Source organism: Sus scrofa, chromosome 9 (genome assembly GCF_000003025.6).
Source record: "Sus scrofa isolate TJ Tabasco breed Duroc chromosome 9, Sscrofa11.1, whole genome shotgun sequence".
NCBI classification, from domain to species: Eukaryota; Metazoa; Chordata; class Mammalia; order Artiodactyla; family Suidae; genus Sus; species Sus scrofa.
The window spans coordinates 39,790,626-39,803,912 of record NC_010451.4 but is presented as its reverse complement, the minus strand read 5'-3'; the positions used below and the strand labels follow the sequence as shown (position 1 = coordinate 39,803,912).

The 13,287-nt window shown below is 42.9% G+C and overlaps 1 protein-coding gene across 1 annotated transcript; it reads right to left on the bottom strand.

Moving 5' to 3' along the window:
* SDHD (succinate dehydrogenase complex subunit D) lies at window positions 311–13,259 on the bottom strand. The gene is given in 6 exon segments (NM_001097516.1): window positions 311–805; window positions 808–934; window positions 7,457–7,601; window positions 9,487–9,539; window positions 9,542–9,602; window positions 13,208–13,259. Coding segments are annotated over 6 exon segments (474 nt in total). The 3' UTR covers window positions 311–769.

The following is a 13,287-nucleotide window of genomic DNA, read 5'->3' as shown; positions in this document are numbered from 1 at the left end:
CTTTATCTTCGTAGAATACATTTTCACATTAGAGATCCCACAGCAGGAAAACAACAACTTATTACTTATAATTTTATATTTGGGGACAGATTATTTTCAACAAGTAAAATAAACGCATGTGAAGATTAAGTCTCAGTTTAGAATCTGTAACAACTTGAAACATCTATAATGGGACCTCTTCCCTACATGGAACTTCTCTTTATTCAGAAACTCTCCAGGCTCCTCTTCCTGGGATTTAGAAATGAATAATATGAAATATCAGCATTTCTAATTTTCTGATTTCCCCAGGACATGTACCATCAGTAACTGGTATCAACTGAACAGAGAGGGGAAGTCTGTAAAAACGAAACACTGCCTACTCTTCCACAAAGTCTTTCCTTAGGAATTAACAGTCTTTCCCTTTCTCCATCATCCTAGGACAAATACAGAAGTGTGAGCAGATACTGAGAGTAATAAAGCTGAATTCCCTTTAAAAGTCTGATAAATGAAAAGGCAAAAGCTCATATGTAATGCTTAGTTACACCGAGTCTCGTGAAAAGCTGAGAGACACTGAGTCTTGTGAGAGCTCAGTCTCACAATTTCTTGGATACGATTCCTCTCAAATCTTTCCTCAAAGATTAAATTCCAAAAATAACCCACTGATTAGGAGAAGAGGTTTGTCTCACCAATGGACTTATCTATTATTTCCTTCTTACTGTGAGCTGAATGGCATGACAGAGCAGAGGCAAGGAGGTGTACAATCAACTCTCAAGGTATTAGCTCTAAAAGCTCAGAGCTTCCACAACATGGCAACAGCTTTGCAGATCCCACATCATGATAGTTGAAATAACAAAGCCCAGCAAAGGTGAAAGCCGAGAGCGCCAAAAGGCCTGCCTTGGCAGCTTTCTGCAGTGCATCCCCTCGCACGTAGTCAGTAACGACTTGTCCAATGCCCCTAAAGATTAAAAAAAAAAAAAAAAAAAAAAATCATGATACAGATGAGAAACCACAAGTGACGTTAGAAACCAGTTAATTTGGCTGCAAAAAAATAATCAGTCACAGTCAAAATGCAACTCATGGTAACAAGAATCATAAACTAAAATGAAGGCATCAAGTGTTTTGTTTTGCTTTTTTTTCCTTTTTCAGCCACACCTTCAGCATATGGAAATTCCTGGGCCAGATCTTTAATACACTGCACCAGGCCAGGGATCAAACCTGCACCTTTGCAGTGAGTCTTCTCAGCCCACTGTGCCACAGTGGGAACTCCAAGTGTTTTCTAATGATATAGTAAAGACATCTTCCTATGCTTCAGACTCAATTTTCCAGTCATTTATATCACAGACAGTAACTAACTGCTGCTCTATTACCAGATCTTAGGGCTTTTATTTGTTTTTTTGGTTTTTTTGGTTGTGCCTGTGGCATGTGGAAATTCTTGGGTCAGGGGTCAAACCACTGCCACAGCAGTGACCCGAGCCATGAAAATGCAGTGACAATGCCATATCCACAGCCCACTGTACCACAAAGGAACTCCCTGTTTGTTTTTTTTAAATCAAAACAGCCTAGAGAGTGTTCATTAATTCAAAAAGAATTTATTGGGAGTTCCTGTCGTGGCGCAGTGGTTAACGAATCCGACTAGGAACCATGAGGTTGTGGGTTCGATCCCTGACCTCCCTCAGTGGGTTAGGGATTCAGTGTTGCCATGAGCTGTGGTGTAGGTGCAGACGTGCCTCGGATCCCACGTTGCTGTGGCTCTGGCGTAGGCTGGTGGCTACAGCTCTGATTAGACCCCTAGCCTGGGAACCTCCAGGGAGCAGCTCAAGAAAAGGCAAAAAGACAAAAAAAAAAAAAAAAAAAAAAAAAAAAAAAGAATTTATTAAGCAGATATTATGTGCCAGAATCTGTTACAATGTTGAGAGTAGAGCAAATAAGATAGGATTCCTGCCCTTACGGAACATACAATCTAGTGAAGAAAAAGAAAAGGACATATATGACATGAAGAAAGATTTCAGAAAGGATGGCTTGAATGAAAAGAACCTCCCAAACAAAAGTAACAATGACCTTGGCATCTTTGAGTAATAGTAAAAAGGTTATGTGGCTGGAGAACAGGGAAATCAGAAGGCAGGGGCAGATCACAGAGGGCCCTGAAGGTCATGAAAAGGAGTTTGAATTTTGGTTGAAATATAATGGGAACCCAGAGATGTGCTTTATGTTGGGGTGACCTAAGTAAGGAATGACCTAATTTTACTTTTAAAATTTAATTTCAGTTGTTTATTTTTTGTCCACACCTGTGGCATATAGAAGTTCCCAGGTCAAGGATCAAATGCAAGCCATGGCTTATGCCAGATCCCTTAACCCATGTGCCACTTCCTTTTTATTTTAGGGCCACACCATGGCATACAGCAGTTCCTGAGCTAGGGGTCAAATTAGAGCTACAGCTGCTGGCAGGCAACACAGCCAGCCATGCCAGATCTACCGATTCGAGCCTCGTCTGCAACCTAAACCACAGTGCACAGCAAAACCGGATCCTTAACCCACTAAGTGGGGCCAGGGATCAAACCTGTGTCCTCATAGATACTAGTCACGTTCATTACCACTGAGCCACAACGGGAACTCCCCCACAGGAGGAATTTGTAATTTTACTGTTTTAAAATAACATTTCTAAGATATAACTCACGTACCATAAAATTAACAATTCTGTGGCTTCTGGTACACTCAGCAGAGTTGTGCAACATCATTATTTAATCCCAAAATATTTTCATCAAAAACAAACTCTGTACCCTTTGGTCTATTATCCAATCACCAATTTGTTTTCTGTCTCTACAGATTTGCTTATTCAGGACATTTTACATAAATGAAATATACAATATGTGGCCTTTTGTGTTGCATTTCTGTCACTTAGCACGGTTTTTAGGGTTCAGCCATGTTGCAGCATGGATCAGCACTTCAATCCTTTGTTTGGCCAAATGATATTCCTTTGTAAAAATATGTCACATTTCATCTAGTTATTCATCAACTGAGAGACATGTGGATTATCACCACTTTTTGGCTATTATAAATAGAACACTGCTATGAACATTACTGTACAAGTTTTTGTGTGGGTGGGGATATGTTTTCACCCTGGGGGGTATACACCTAAAGGAATTGTTGAGTCTTAAGTAATTCTCTGTTGCTGACTGATAACTCTTTTGTTATCAAAACTTTCTGTTGGAACTGCCAAACGGTTTTCCAACAGTGCCTGCAACGTTTTATATTCCCAGAAGATATATGAGGACTCCAACTTCTCCATACTCTGAATCACTCATTATTGTCCACCTTTTTATTGGGGGGGGGGGGGGCTCACCTGTGGCAAGTGGAAATTCCCAGGCCAGGGATCGAACCTGCACCACAGCAGCAACCCAAGCCACTGCAGTGACAACAAGTAGTATCCTTACCCTGCTGCACCACAAGAAAACTCCTACTATTCATCTTTTCGATTAGTCATCCCACCAGGTATAAAGCAGCATCACACTGTGGTTTTGATTTGCATTTCTCTCATAACAAATGATGTTGCGCAGTTTTTCGTGTGCCTGTTTACCATTTGCATATCTTCTTTGGAGAAAGATAATTCTACCTTTTAAAAAGGTCACTCTGGCTGTAGGGGTGAACGGACAGTAAAAAGCAGACGGAGGGCAAGAAGAGAAACAGAAAACTAGTTAGGAAGCAAGAGAAGTAACCCAGGCAAGACTGCTGGCTTAACCTGGGCTGGTGACAAGGAAGATCGTGTGAACTGACAATTCAGACTATGCTTTGAGAATAGAACTAACAAAAAGAGTTGTTGGACTGGTTTTAGGTAAAACAAAAAGAAATAATGACTTTTAGGATTTTTGGCTTGAGCAACTAGATTTGTTTTTTGGGTTTTGGTTTTTTTGGTTTTGTTTTGGTCTTTTGTCTTTCTAGGACTGCACCCAAGGCATATGGAAGTCCCCAGGGTAGGGATCGAATCGGAGCTGCAGCTACCTGCCTACACCACAGCCACAGCAATGCCAAATCTGAGCCTTCTGCAACCTATACCACAGCAACCTATACTACACCCGATCCTTAACTCAGAGAGAGGCCAGGGATCAAACACATGTCCTTATGGATCCTAGTCGGGTTCGTTACCACTGAGCCACAACAGGAACTCCTTTAGCAACTAGATTTAATTGAGTTAGGGAAGAACAGGAGAGAAGGAGCTTTTGAGGGGAAACTAAAAGAGATTTGGGGGGAGGTAGTGATTTTTGGCAATATTAAGTTTGGGATGACTATCAGACATTCAAGTGAGTATATCAGTCAGACAACTGAAAATACACGTTTGCAGCTCAGATAAAAGAGGTCTGATCTGAGCTCACCTGGGGAAAGTATGTAGACAGAGAAATTTAAGAAAGTCAAGACTGGAGTTCCCGTCGTGGCGCAGTGGTTAACGAATCTGACTAGGAACCATGAGGCTGCGGGTTCGGTCCCTGCCCTTGCTCAGTGGGTTAACGATCCGGCGTTGCCGTGAGCTGTGGTGTAGGTTGCAGACACGGCTCAGATCCTGTGTTGCTGTGGCTCTGGCGTAGGCCGGTGGCTACAGTTCCGATTCAACCCCTAGCCTGGGACCTCCATATGCCGCAGGAGTGGCCCAAGAAATAGCAAAAAGACAAAAAAAAAAAAAAAAAAAAAAAAAAAAAAAAAAAGAAAGCCAAGACTGAGTCCAGAGTTCAGACTTTCATTATTCAGAGGTCATACAAGGGGAGATGGAGCTGGTAGAGGAGACTGAGAAAGTACAGCTGGTGCAGTAAAGAAAACAAGGTGAGTACAGCATCTAGGAAGCCAAAGAAAAATTACTTAAGGAAGAAACAGTCAATTAAGTTGAATGCTGCTGAGTTTCAAGTGGAGGACAAGAGCACAAACAACTGGATTTGGAAAAATGAAAGTCGTTGGTGATTTTGATAATGTAAATAATGTAAGTTAAGAGACTGGATGCTAAGGAACTAGAGCACAATTACAGACAACTCTTTCAAGTGTGTGTGCATGTGTGAGAGAGAGAGAAAAGGAAGAGATACTTAATGAAGTTCACTAAAGAAGTCAGCTGTAATTTTAAAAATGTATTACTTTAGAATCACCTCTTATTCTGATAAAATTTTTCACCAATTTAGATGGATCTCCTTCCAAGAAACATACATTAGAAAAATTCTACTGTACCTGTGATCTAGTATTTCACAAGCAAGTGGAATCTTATATTATGAAAGTCTATCTGGTTAAAGGGTAATTCTCTTGACCAAACCTAGAAAACTAGGTAAGCAAAATTCCCTTTAACTCCAACTAGAAAATAATTCTGACAAGTTACATAACTTCTCTGGGGTTTGGGTTTAGTTTCCACAACTGCAAAACAACAGGGTTGGTTAAGATACCCCCTTGTAGTTCCTTGGCACCCTAGTGGTTAAGGACTCAGAGTTGTCACTGCTGTGGCTGGGATTCAATCCCTGGCCCAGAAACTTCTGCATACTGCAGGTGCAGCCAAAAAGAAATAAATAAATACTGCCAAGTCCTTTCAGTTCTAACAATCCAAAAAAGCCTTCCCCACCAAGACAGCCTATGGTCCTTGCAAAACAACATAAAATGGACAACTCAAGGAACCCAACAGTTATTAACAAACTTCCTAGAAGATTCATTAACTTGGAAAGTCTAACATACCACACCGAATAAAAAAAAAAAAACAAAAAAACTGGAAATTTATTCATTCAACAAATATTCACCTAGTGCTATGTGTCGGGCACTGCTCTAGCCACTAAAGATACAAAAAGTAAAAACAATCAAAAATTAACTACCACATTTCTTTTTCAAAAAAGGGTAAAACTAAACTAGAGTGTCCAGGAATGCACATCTGGGTGATAAAACTATCGATGTAAGAAATGTAAGAAAGTGACTGCTATAAAAATCAGGATAAAATTGTTTCTGATGGGAAGATGTTGAGCAGTTAAGACTGAGACGGAACACAAGGAAGAGGCTTCTGGAATAAGTGGCAAAGGTCTATTTCTTGATCTGGGTGGAATTACTGTTATAATAATTCATTAAGCCATAGATTTGATTCTCATGATTTTTTTGTATCTGTGCACAGACAAGGGATATACAAGATAACATACAGATGTAAAGTATATTAGAAGTAAATAAATGGCACTGAGACAAATTAAGATAAGGTAGAGGGAGTTCCCATTGTGGCTCAGTGGGTTAAGAACCTGACACTCTCTCTCTGGAGATATAGGTTCAATCCCTGGCCTGGATCAGTGGATTAAGGATCCTGCACTGCCACAAGCTGCAGCAAAGGTCGAAGATAAGGCTCAGATCCAGCATTGCTGTGGCTGCGGCCAGCAGCTGCAACTCCAATTCAACCCCTAGCCTGGAAACCTCAACATGCTGCAGACCATAAAAAGAAAACAAACAAACAAACAACAATAACAACAAAAAGCCAGGGGAGAGGCATAAAGAATGTTGGGAAGGACACTGCAATTTTGAGTAAGTAGTTAGAAACAGCTTCACTGAGAGGGTAGCATTTAAGATGTGAAGAAAATGAGGCAACAAGCCAAGTACATAACTAGAAAAAAAGAGTTTCAGGCAGAAAAAATAAGAGTAAAGCTCTGAGACCTGGTGTGTCCTGGCCTGTTCAGGATTGTCAAAGAGGCCAGTGTGAATGTGGGAGAGAACCACTGAAGATGGGGAAAAGAAGGGGCCAGGCCATGCAAAGTCTGAAGACCACTGTAAAAATCTGACTTTTAGTTTGAATAAGCTTAGGAGACAACAAACGGTTTCGAGGGGCGGGGGTGTCTTGACCTGACTTAACATTTTAAGAGGATCACAGGGGCTGCTGTGTTGAAAACACAGAAGGGAGGCCAGTTAGGAGGCTACTTTTGGAATTAAGGATAATGACAATGACCAGGTTTGGGGCTTGAACAAACAGAATAGGAATGTCATTAACTCAGATGGGCAAGAGCACTGGGAGGAGAGCTCTAGGGGAGATCAGGCATCAGATAGGCATGTGGATACATAAACCTGGACATAGAAATAGTTCATATACATTTTCTTTCTTTCTTTATTTTTTTGGTCTTTTTGTCTTTTTAGGGCCACACCCACGGCATTTGGAGGTTCCTAGGCTAGGGATTGAATCAGAGCTGCAGCCTCTGGCCTACACCAGAGCCATAGCAATGCCAGATCCGAGCTGCATCTTTGACCTACACCATAGCTCACGGCAACGCCGGATCCATAACCCACTGAGCAAGGCCAGGGATCAAACCTGCAACCTCATGGTTCCCAGTTGGATTTGTTCCTGCTGCGCCATGACGGGAACTCCCATATACATTTTAATGTTCTCTTCAGGTCCTGAGAATCTCAGTCAACTTCTCCCTCATATGCAATAGTGAGAAAAGCTCAGAGCAAACACACTGAACAGATAATGTAACACTCAAAGGACTGCTGTACTTGCCAGTGACCATGGAGAGTGAGGGCTGCGGCCAGGGAGTAGTCCATCGCAGAACAAGGATTCAAATAAGCGGCTGGAAGTAGGCCCAGGAGCAAAACACTGACAACCCTCTCACCAGTCCAGTGGAGAGATGCAGCCTTGGAACTAGCTATAGAGAGGAAGGACCAGAGTCATAAGAGTTGTAATAGGGAAACACATCTCAACATTTGCCACAAACCACCCAAATTGACAGAATGGCAAACAAAATGCAGACGAGTTAACTCTGAGCACAGAGGTAAGATAAAGAAGGTAAATGAGATACAATCTCCTTTCTTTGCACTGTCGTAGCACAGGGTGTCTCAATGCCTACATCTACTGACTAGAAAACACATCCACTTTGCTTTTAGGCAAAAACATGGAAGAAGTATCTCTGCAGAATTACTAACCTTGGACTTCAGTGTAATGGACAGATATCTTATGAATACATGTTGGTGACACCTGAGGAATTCCTTGATATTACTGTTTTATTTACATCTAATCTTTGTTAAGTAAAGTAATATTAAAAAAAATCTCCCCACTGGAGTTCCTGTCATGGTGCAGTGGTTAACGAATCCGACTAGGAACCACGAGGTTGCAGGTTCGATCCCTGGCCTTGCTCAGTGGGTTAAGGATCCAATGTTGCTGCAAGCTGTGGTGTAGGTCACAGATGCGGCTCGGATCCTGCGTTGCTGCGGCTATGGCATAGGCCGGTGGCTACAGCTCCAATTAGACCCCTAGCCTGGGAACCTCCACATGCCGCAGGTGCGGCCCTCAATAAAGACAAAAAGAAAGAAAAAAAAATCTTCCCCAAAGAAAATTAAACCAGGAGATCTCGTCGTGGCTCAGTGGAAACAAATATGACTACCATCCATGAGGATGCAGGTTTAATCCCTGGCCTTGTTCAGTGGGTCAAGGATCTGGTGTCGCTGTGAGCTGTGGTGTAGGTTGTAGATGCAGCTCAGATCCACAGCACTGCTGTGGCTATGTGGTCTGCAGGTGTAGCTCCAATTTGACCCCTAGCCTGGGAACCTCCATATACCATGGGTACAACCCTAAAAAGACAAAAAAAAAAAAAAAAAAAAAAAGGAATCAAGAGAAGTTTTTATCTCTGTAATTTATTGATCTTTCTAGACTTTAAAAATGAAAATAGGGACTTCCCGTCGTGGTGCAGTGGTTGGCGAATCCGACTGGGAACCATGCGGTTGCGGGTTCCATCCCTGCCCTTGCTCGGTGGGTTGACGATCCGGCGTTGCCATGAGCTGTGGTATAGGTTGCAGACGCGGCTCAGATCCCGCATTGCTGTGGCTCTGGCGTAGGCCGGCAGCTACAGGTCCAATTCGACCCCTAGCCTGGGAACCTCCATATGCCATGAGAGCGGCCCAAGAAATGGCAAAAAGACAAAAAAAAAAAAAAAAAAAGACAAAAAAAAAAAAAAAGAAAACACAGCTAACATTATTTACCCATTTATATTTTAAGAATAATTTTAACATCAAAATAGTATTCATTCAAGAAATGCCATGATTTTTTTTAATGCCTATTTTAATATCACCTAAACAAAAATAAACATGTTAGAGTCCCTTGTGGCACAATGGGTTAAGGAACTGGCCTTGTCATTGCAGCAGCTTGGATTGCTACTGTGGCACAGGTTCGATTCCTGACCTGGGGAACTTCCACAGGCCAATTACAGCTATAAATATGCAGGACTTTTTAAACTGTCCACTATTCTAAATTATTCATATCTGGAGCCTTTCCGTTAGCTAAATAAATAAGTGTAGCTAAACTATACTGAACCAACTCTTCCTGCAGAGCTATTTTCTTTTTAAAAAATAAAAATTTTGAAGACTTAGACCAGAAGGTTCTGTACAAGTGTAAATGGCACCATTCAAGCTGCTAGCATTATGTGCCCAAATGTGTAGGTCAGGTCCTCACTGGACAGAGTTGAACACAATAGTTTCCGTCAGAGACAGCAGGTCCTGCAAAGGCGTGATGTCCAGCCCAGATGAAGATGGACATACCCTGGTGGCTGGGTGACAGGTGAATGTGCTGTACTCCACACCATCCCGGGGTAGTCGGTCCTGGAGAAATGCTGAGACATGAGCAGGTCTGACCACTGAGGTCCGGAGGACCAGAGCTGAGGAAAGAGACACCGGGGGGAACATAAGCACCTCTTCTTTAACAGAACACTTTTGAAATAAACAGGCAAGCTATTTACCCCAAATAGGGAATAACCATTTCACCTGTAAAATGAGGATAGCATCTCTTCTGTTGGGCTGTTATGAGAGTAGCCATTAAAAGACTGAAAAATCAATGAGCACTTAGGGAAAAGGGTTTCACTTTCACTAATTAAAAAAAATTAATTATAGCTCCTTTCTCTTCCAATTTACTCATCTATTCATCCACCAAACATTTACCACACGCAAGACTATACTCTACGAGTTCCCGTTTGGCTCAGCAACAATGAACCTGACTAGTATCCATGAGGACACAGGTTCAATCCCCTTGGCCTCACTCAGTGGGTTCAGGATCTGGCATTGCCATGAGCTGCGGTGCAGGTCAAAGATGTAGCTTAGATCTGGTGTTGTGGTGGCTGTGGGTAGGCTGGCAGCTGCAGCTCCAATTCCACCCCGAGCCTGGGAACTTCCATATACCTCAGCTGCGGGCCTAACAAGAAAGACTGTGCTTTGCACTAGAGCAAGAGAGGAAAAGACAAAATCTTTGTCCACAAGGAATTCAGTCTACTTTGAGAAATACCACCCCCCATTTCTTTCTGTCCTCTTTCAGATCTTGTCTTTTGGTTAAAAAATAGGCAGACCTAAGTTTACCCAATCCTACCAATACTGGCTGTGAGATGATGAGCAATTAAGGTAAACAAACCCTCCAAGACTCAATATCCTCATTTGTAAAATGAAAATACTGGTGCTTACTTCGTAATACCCCATCAAAAATTAAATAATGTATGTAACATATTCAGCGTAATTCCTAGACTGTTATAAGTACTCGATAAAATGTAGTTTCTCTCCTACACCTTTAACCTTTCCTCCCTTTCTACTGACCATTTTCGGGCAACTGATGTAGTATACTTAACCCTTCCACTGATCCTGTGGCCTCTAATAGGCCTTTCTGTATCACCTGGGCATTGATGGCTTCTCCTTCCTTTCTTTCTCTGACAGAACTCTCTTCCACTTCTCCCTTTGATCTGTGACCATTATGTATCAGTTTCCTCCTGCATCTACTCTTATGTCTGCCCAGGACTCTTATCAACTGCCCACTGCTCTCTTGCTTCCTATGCCCACCTCTAGACATTCTGTCCACTCAATTGCTAATGCCTTCAAGGCCTCTCCCCTAAGATACTTTACATGGTCCACAAACTCACCATGGCAAAAACTAAAATCGCAGGAGTTCCCTTCGTGGCTAAGCAGTTAACAAATCCGACTAGGATCCATGAAGATGCGGGTTCAATCCTTGGTTTGAGCCTTGTTCAATGGGTTAAGGAAGGATCTGGGGCTGCTCTGAGTTGTGGTGTAGGTTGCAGACGCAGCTCAGATCCTGAATTGCTGTAGCTGTGGTTTGGGCCGATAGCTGTAGCTCCAACTCCACCCTTGGCCTGGGAACGTCCATATGCCACAAGTATGGCCCTAAAAACCAAAAACCAAAACAAACAAAAAACCCCTAAAATCACCATTCAATTCACTGTCTCATTTAAACTTGTCTCCTATTTGCATGTTTCCCACTTAACTTCCCGACATTCCAACCTTTCTTTAACCTAACCCAGACATTTGGAAGTCATATAGGCCTTTCCCTCTAAAACTCAGTCAACTGCCAAATCATATGATGTATCTCTTTAACATTCCTTAAGACAGTCTTCTCTAAAGGAACTACTTTACAAGTTCAGGACCTCACCATCCTTGCCTGGACTACTGTACAGTGTCTTATCTGGTGTCCCTGAGTTATGTCTAAGCCTGCCTCATCTCCCATGACGGTCATCTTCCACATTGTTACCAAAGTGGTCAATCTAAACTGCAAATCTAGGAGTTCCCATTGTGGCTCAGTGGCTAACGAACCCGACTATCATCCACAAGGACGAGGGTTCAATCCCTGACCTCACTCAGTGGGTTAAGGATCCGGTGTTGCTGTGAGGTATGGTGAAGGTCACAGACGGGCTTGGATCCCGAGTTGCTGTGACTCTGGCATAGGCTGGTGGCTACAGCTCTAATTGGACCCCTAGACTGGGAACCTCCATATGCCGCAGGTGTGGCCCTTTTAAAAAGACCCCTCCCCCAAAAAAAACCCTGCAAATATATAGGTCAAATCTTTCAGTGGCAACCCTTCATACAAAGTAAAATGCATACTTTTTTTTTTTTTTTTAGGGCCACACTTGTAGCATATGTAAGTTCCCAGACTAGGGGTCGAATCGGAGCTGTAGCTGCTGGCCACAGCCACGCCAGATCCAAGCCATGTCTATGACCTACACCACAGCTCATGGCAACACCGGATCCTTAACCCACCGTCAAGGCCAGGGATCAAACCCGAGTCCTCATGGATACCAGCCAGGTTTGTAACCCGCTGAATCCCAATTGGAACTCCCAAAATGCATACTTCTTATCAAGGTAAGTTCTTCTGTGATTTTATTTCAATTCACCTTTCCAGAACCATGCCATTCATCACCCTGAGCTTCACATTCTAATACCCAATTTGTCTTCTCTCATAACAAGCAGTTTCTATATATATCTTCCTCATTGCTTTTGCTCATCCCAGTAGCTCTAACTATAATACCCTGTGCCCTTTTTCCTGTGCCTTTCCTCACTTTCAAGACTCAAATCAGGGAGTTCCTGTCGTGGCTCAGCAGAAACGAATCTGACTAGCATCCATGGGGATGCAGGTTCGATCCCTGGCTTTGCTCAGCGGGTTAAGGATCCAGTGTGTGGTGTAGGTTGCACGCTCGGCTCAGATCCTGCATTGCTGTGGCTGTGGTATAGGCCAGCAACTACAGCTCTGATTCCACCCCTTGCCTGGGAACTTCCATATGCCACTGATGTGGCCCTAAAATGAAACACACACACACACACACACACACACACACACACACAAAACTCAAATCAACCCATCTCCTTCAGGAACCGAGGCAAGAAAATTCTTCTAAAACACAAGGCCAATACATTCTTCCTCTGGACTAGCAACCAGTTTACATAAAGCACAATAGTTTTTGCTTTATGTTAAATTATTTTTACACGTTATTTTCCCTATAAAAATGAAAACTCTTTGAGAGCTGGAATTGTGTTATTCACATTTGTATGCCAACCATACTACAATGCCTGGTCTAACACAAATGCCCACTTCAATAATTATCAAAATGAACTCCAGGGGAAAAGGGCAAGACTTAGACTGGAACTTAGATCCCGGCACTCTTCCGATTCTGGGTGGGAGCATTCTCAAGACAGTAAGTCGGGAGAAAAAGAGAACTCTTATGAATACCCTGAGCAGGACTTCAACTTTCAGAAGGAACTCTCTTTCAGATTATCCCATCACGGCGCCAGCCCAGAGCAGGGGAGATATGCACTCAGGTGAACACCTGGGTCCACAGCTGGTCTTTGCTGTAGTTTCGGCAGGAGCCAGAACAGCCAAAGGAGAAGGGATCCCCTGCTCCAGAGATCTCATCGCCCAGTAGACGAATCCTCACCGCATCCTTTCCCCGGCAGGAGACTGCTCTAAGAACCTCCGGCTGCCCAGATCCCTCACCTCCTCCTCCTCGGGCACCGCAAAGAACACTGAGCCTCCAGAGAGTCGCCATGTCTTTCCTGAAGGCTCAAGGTCATCCC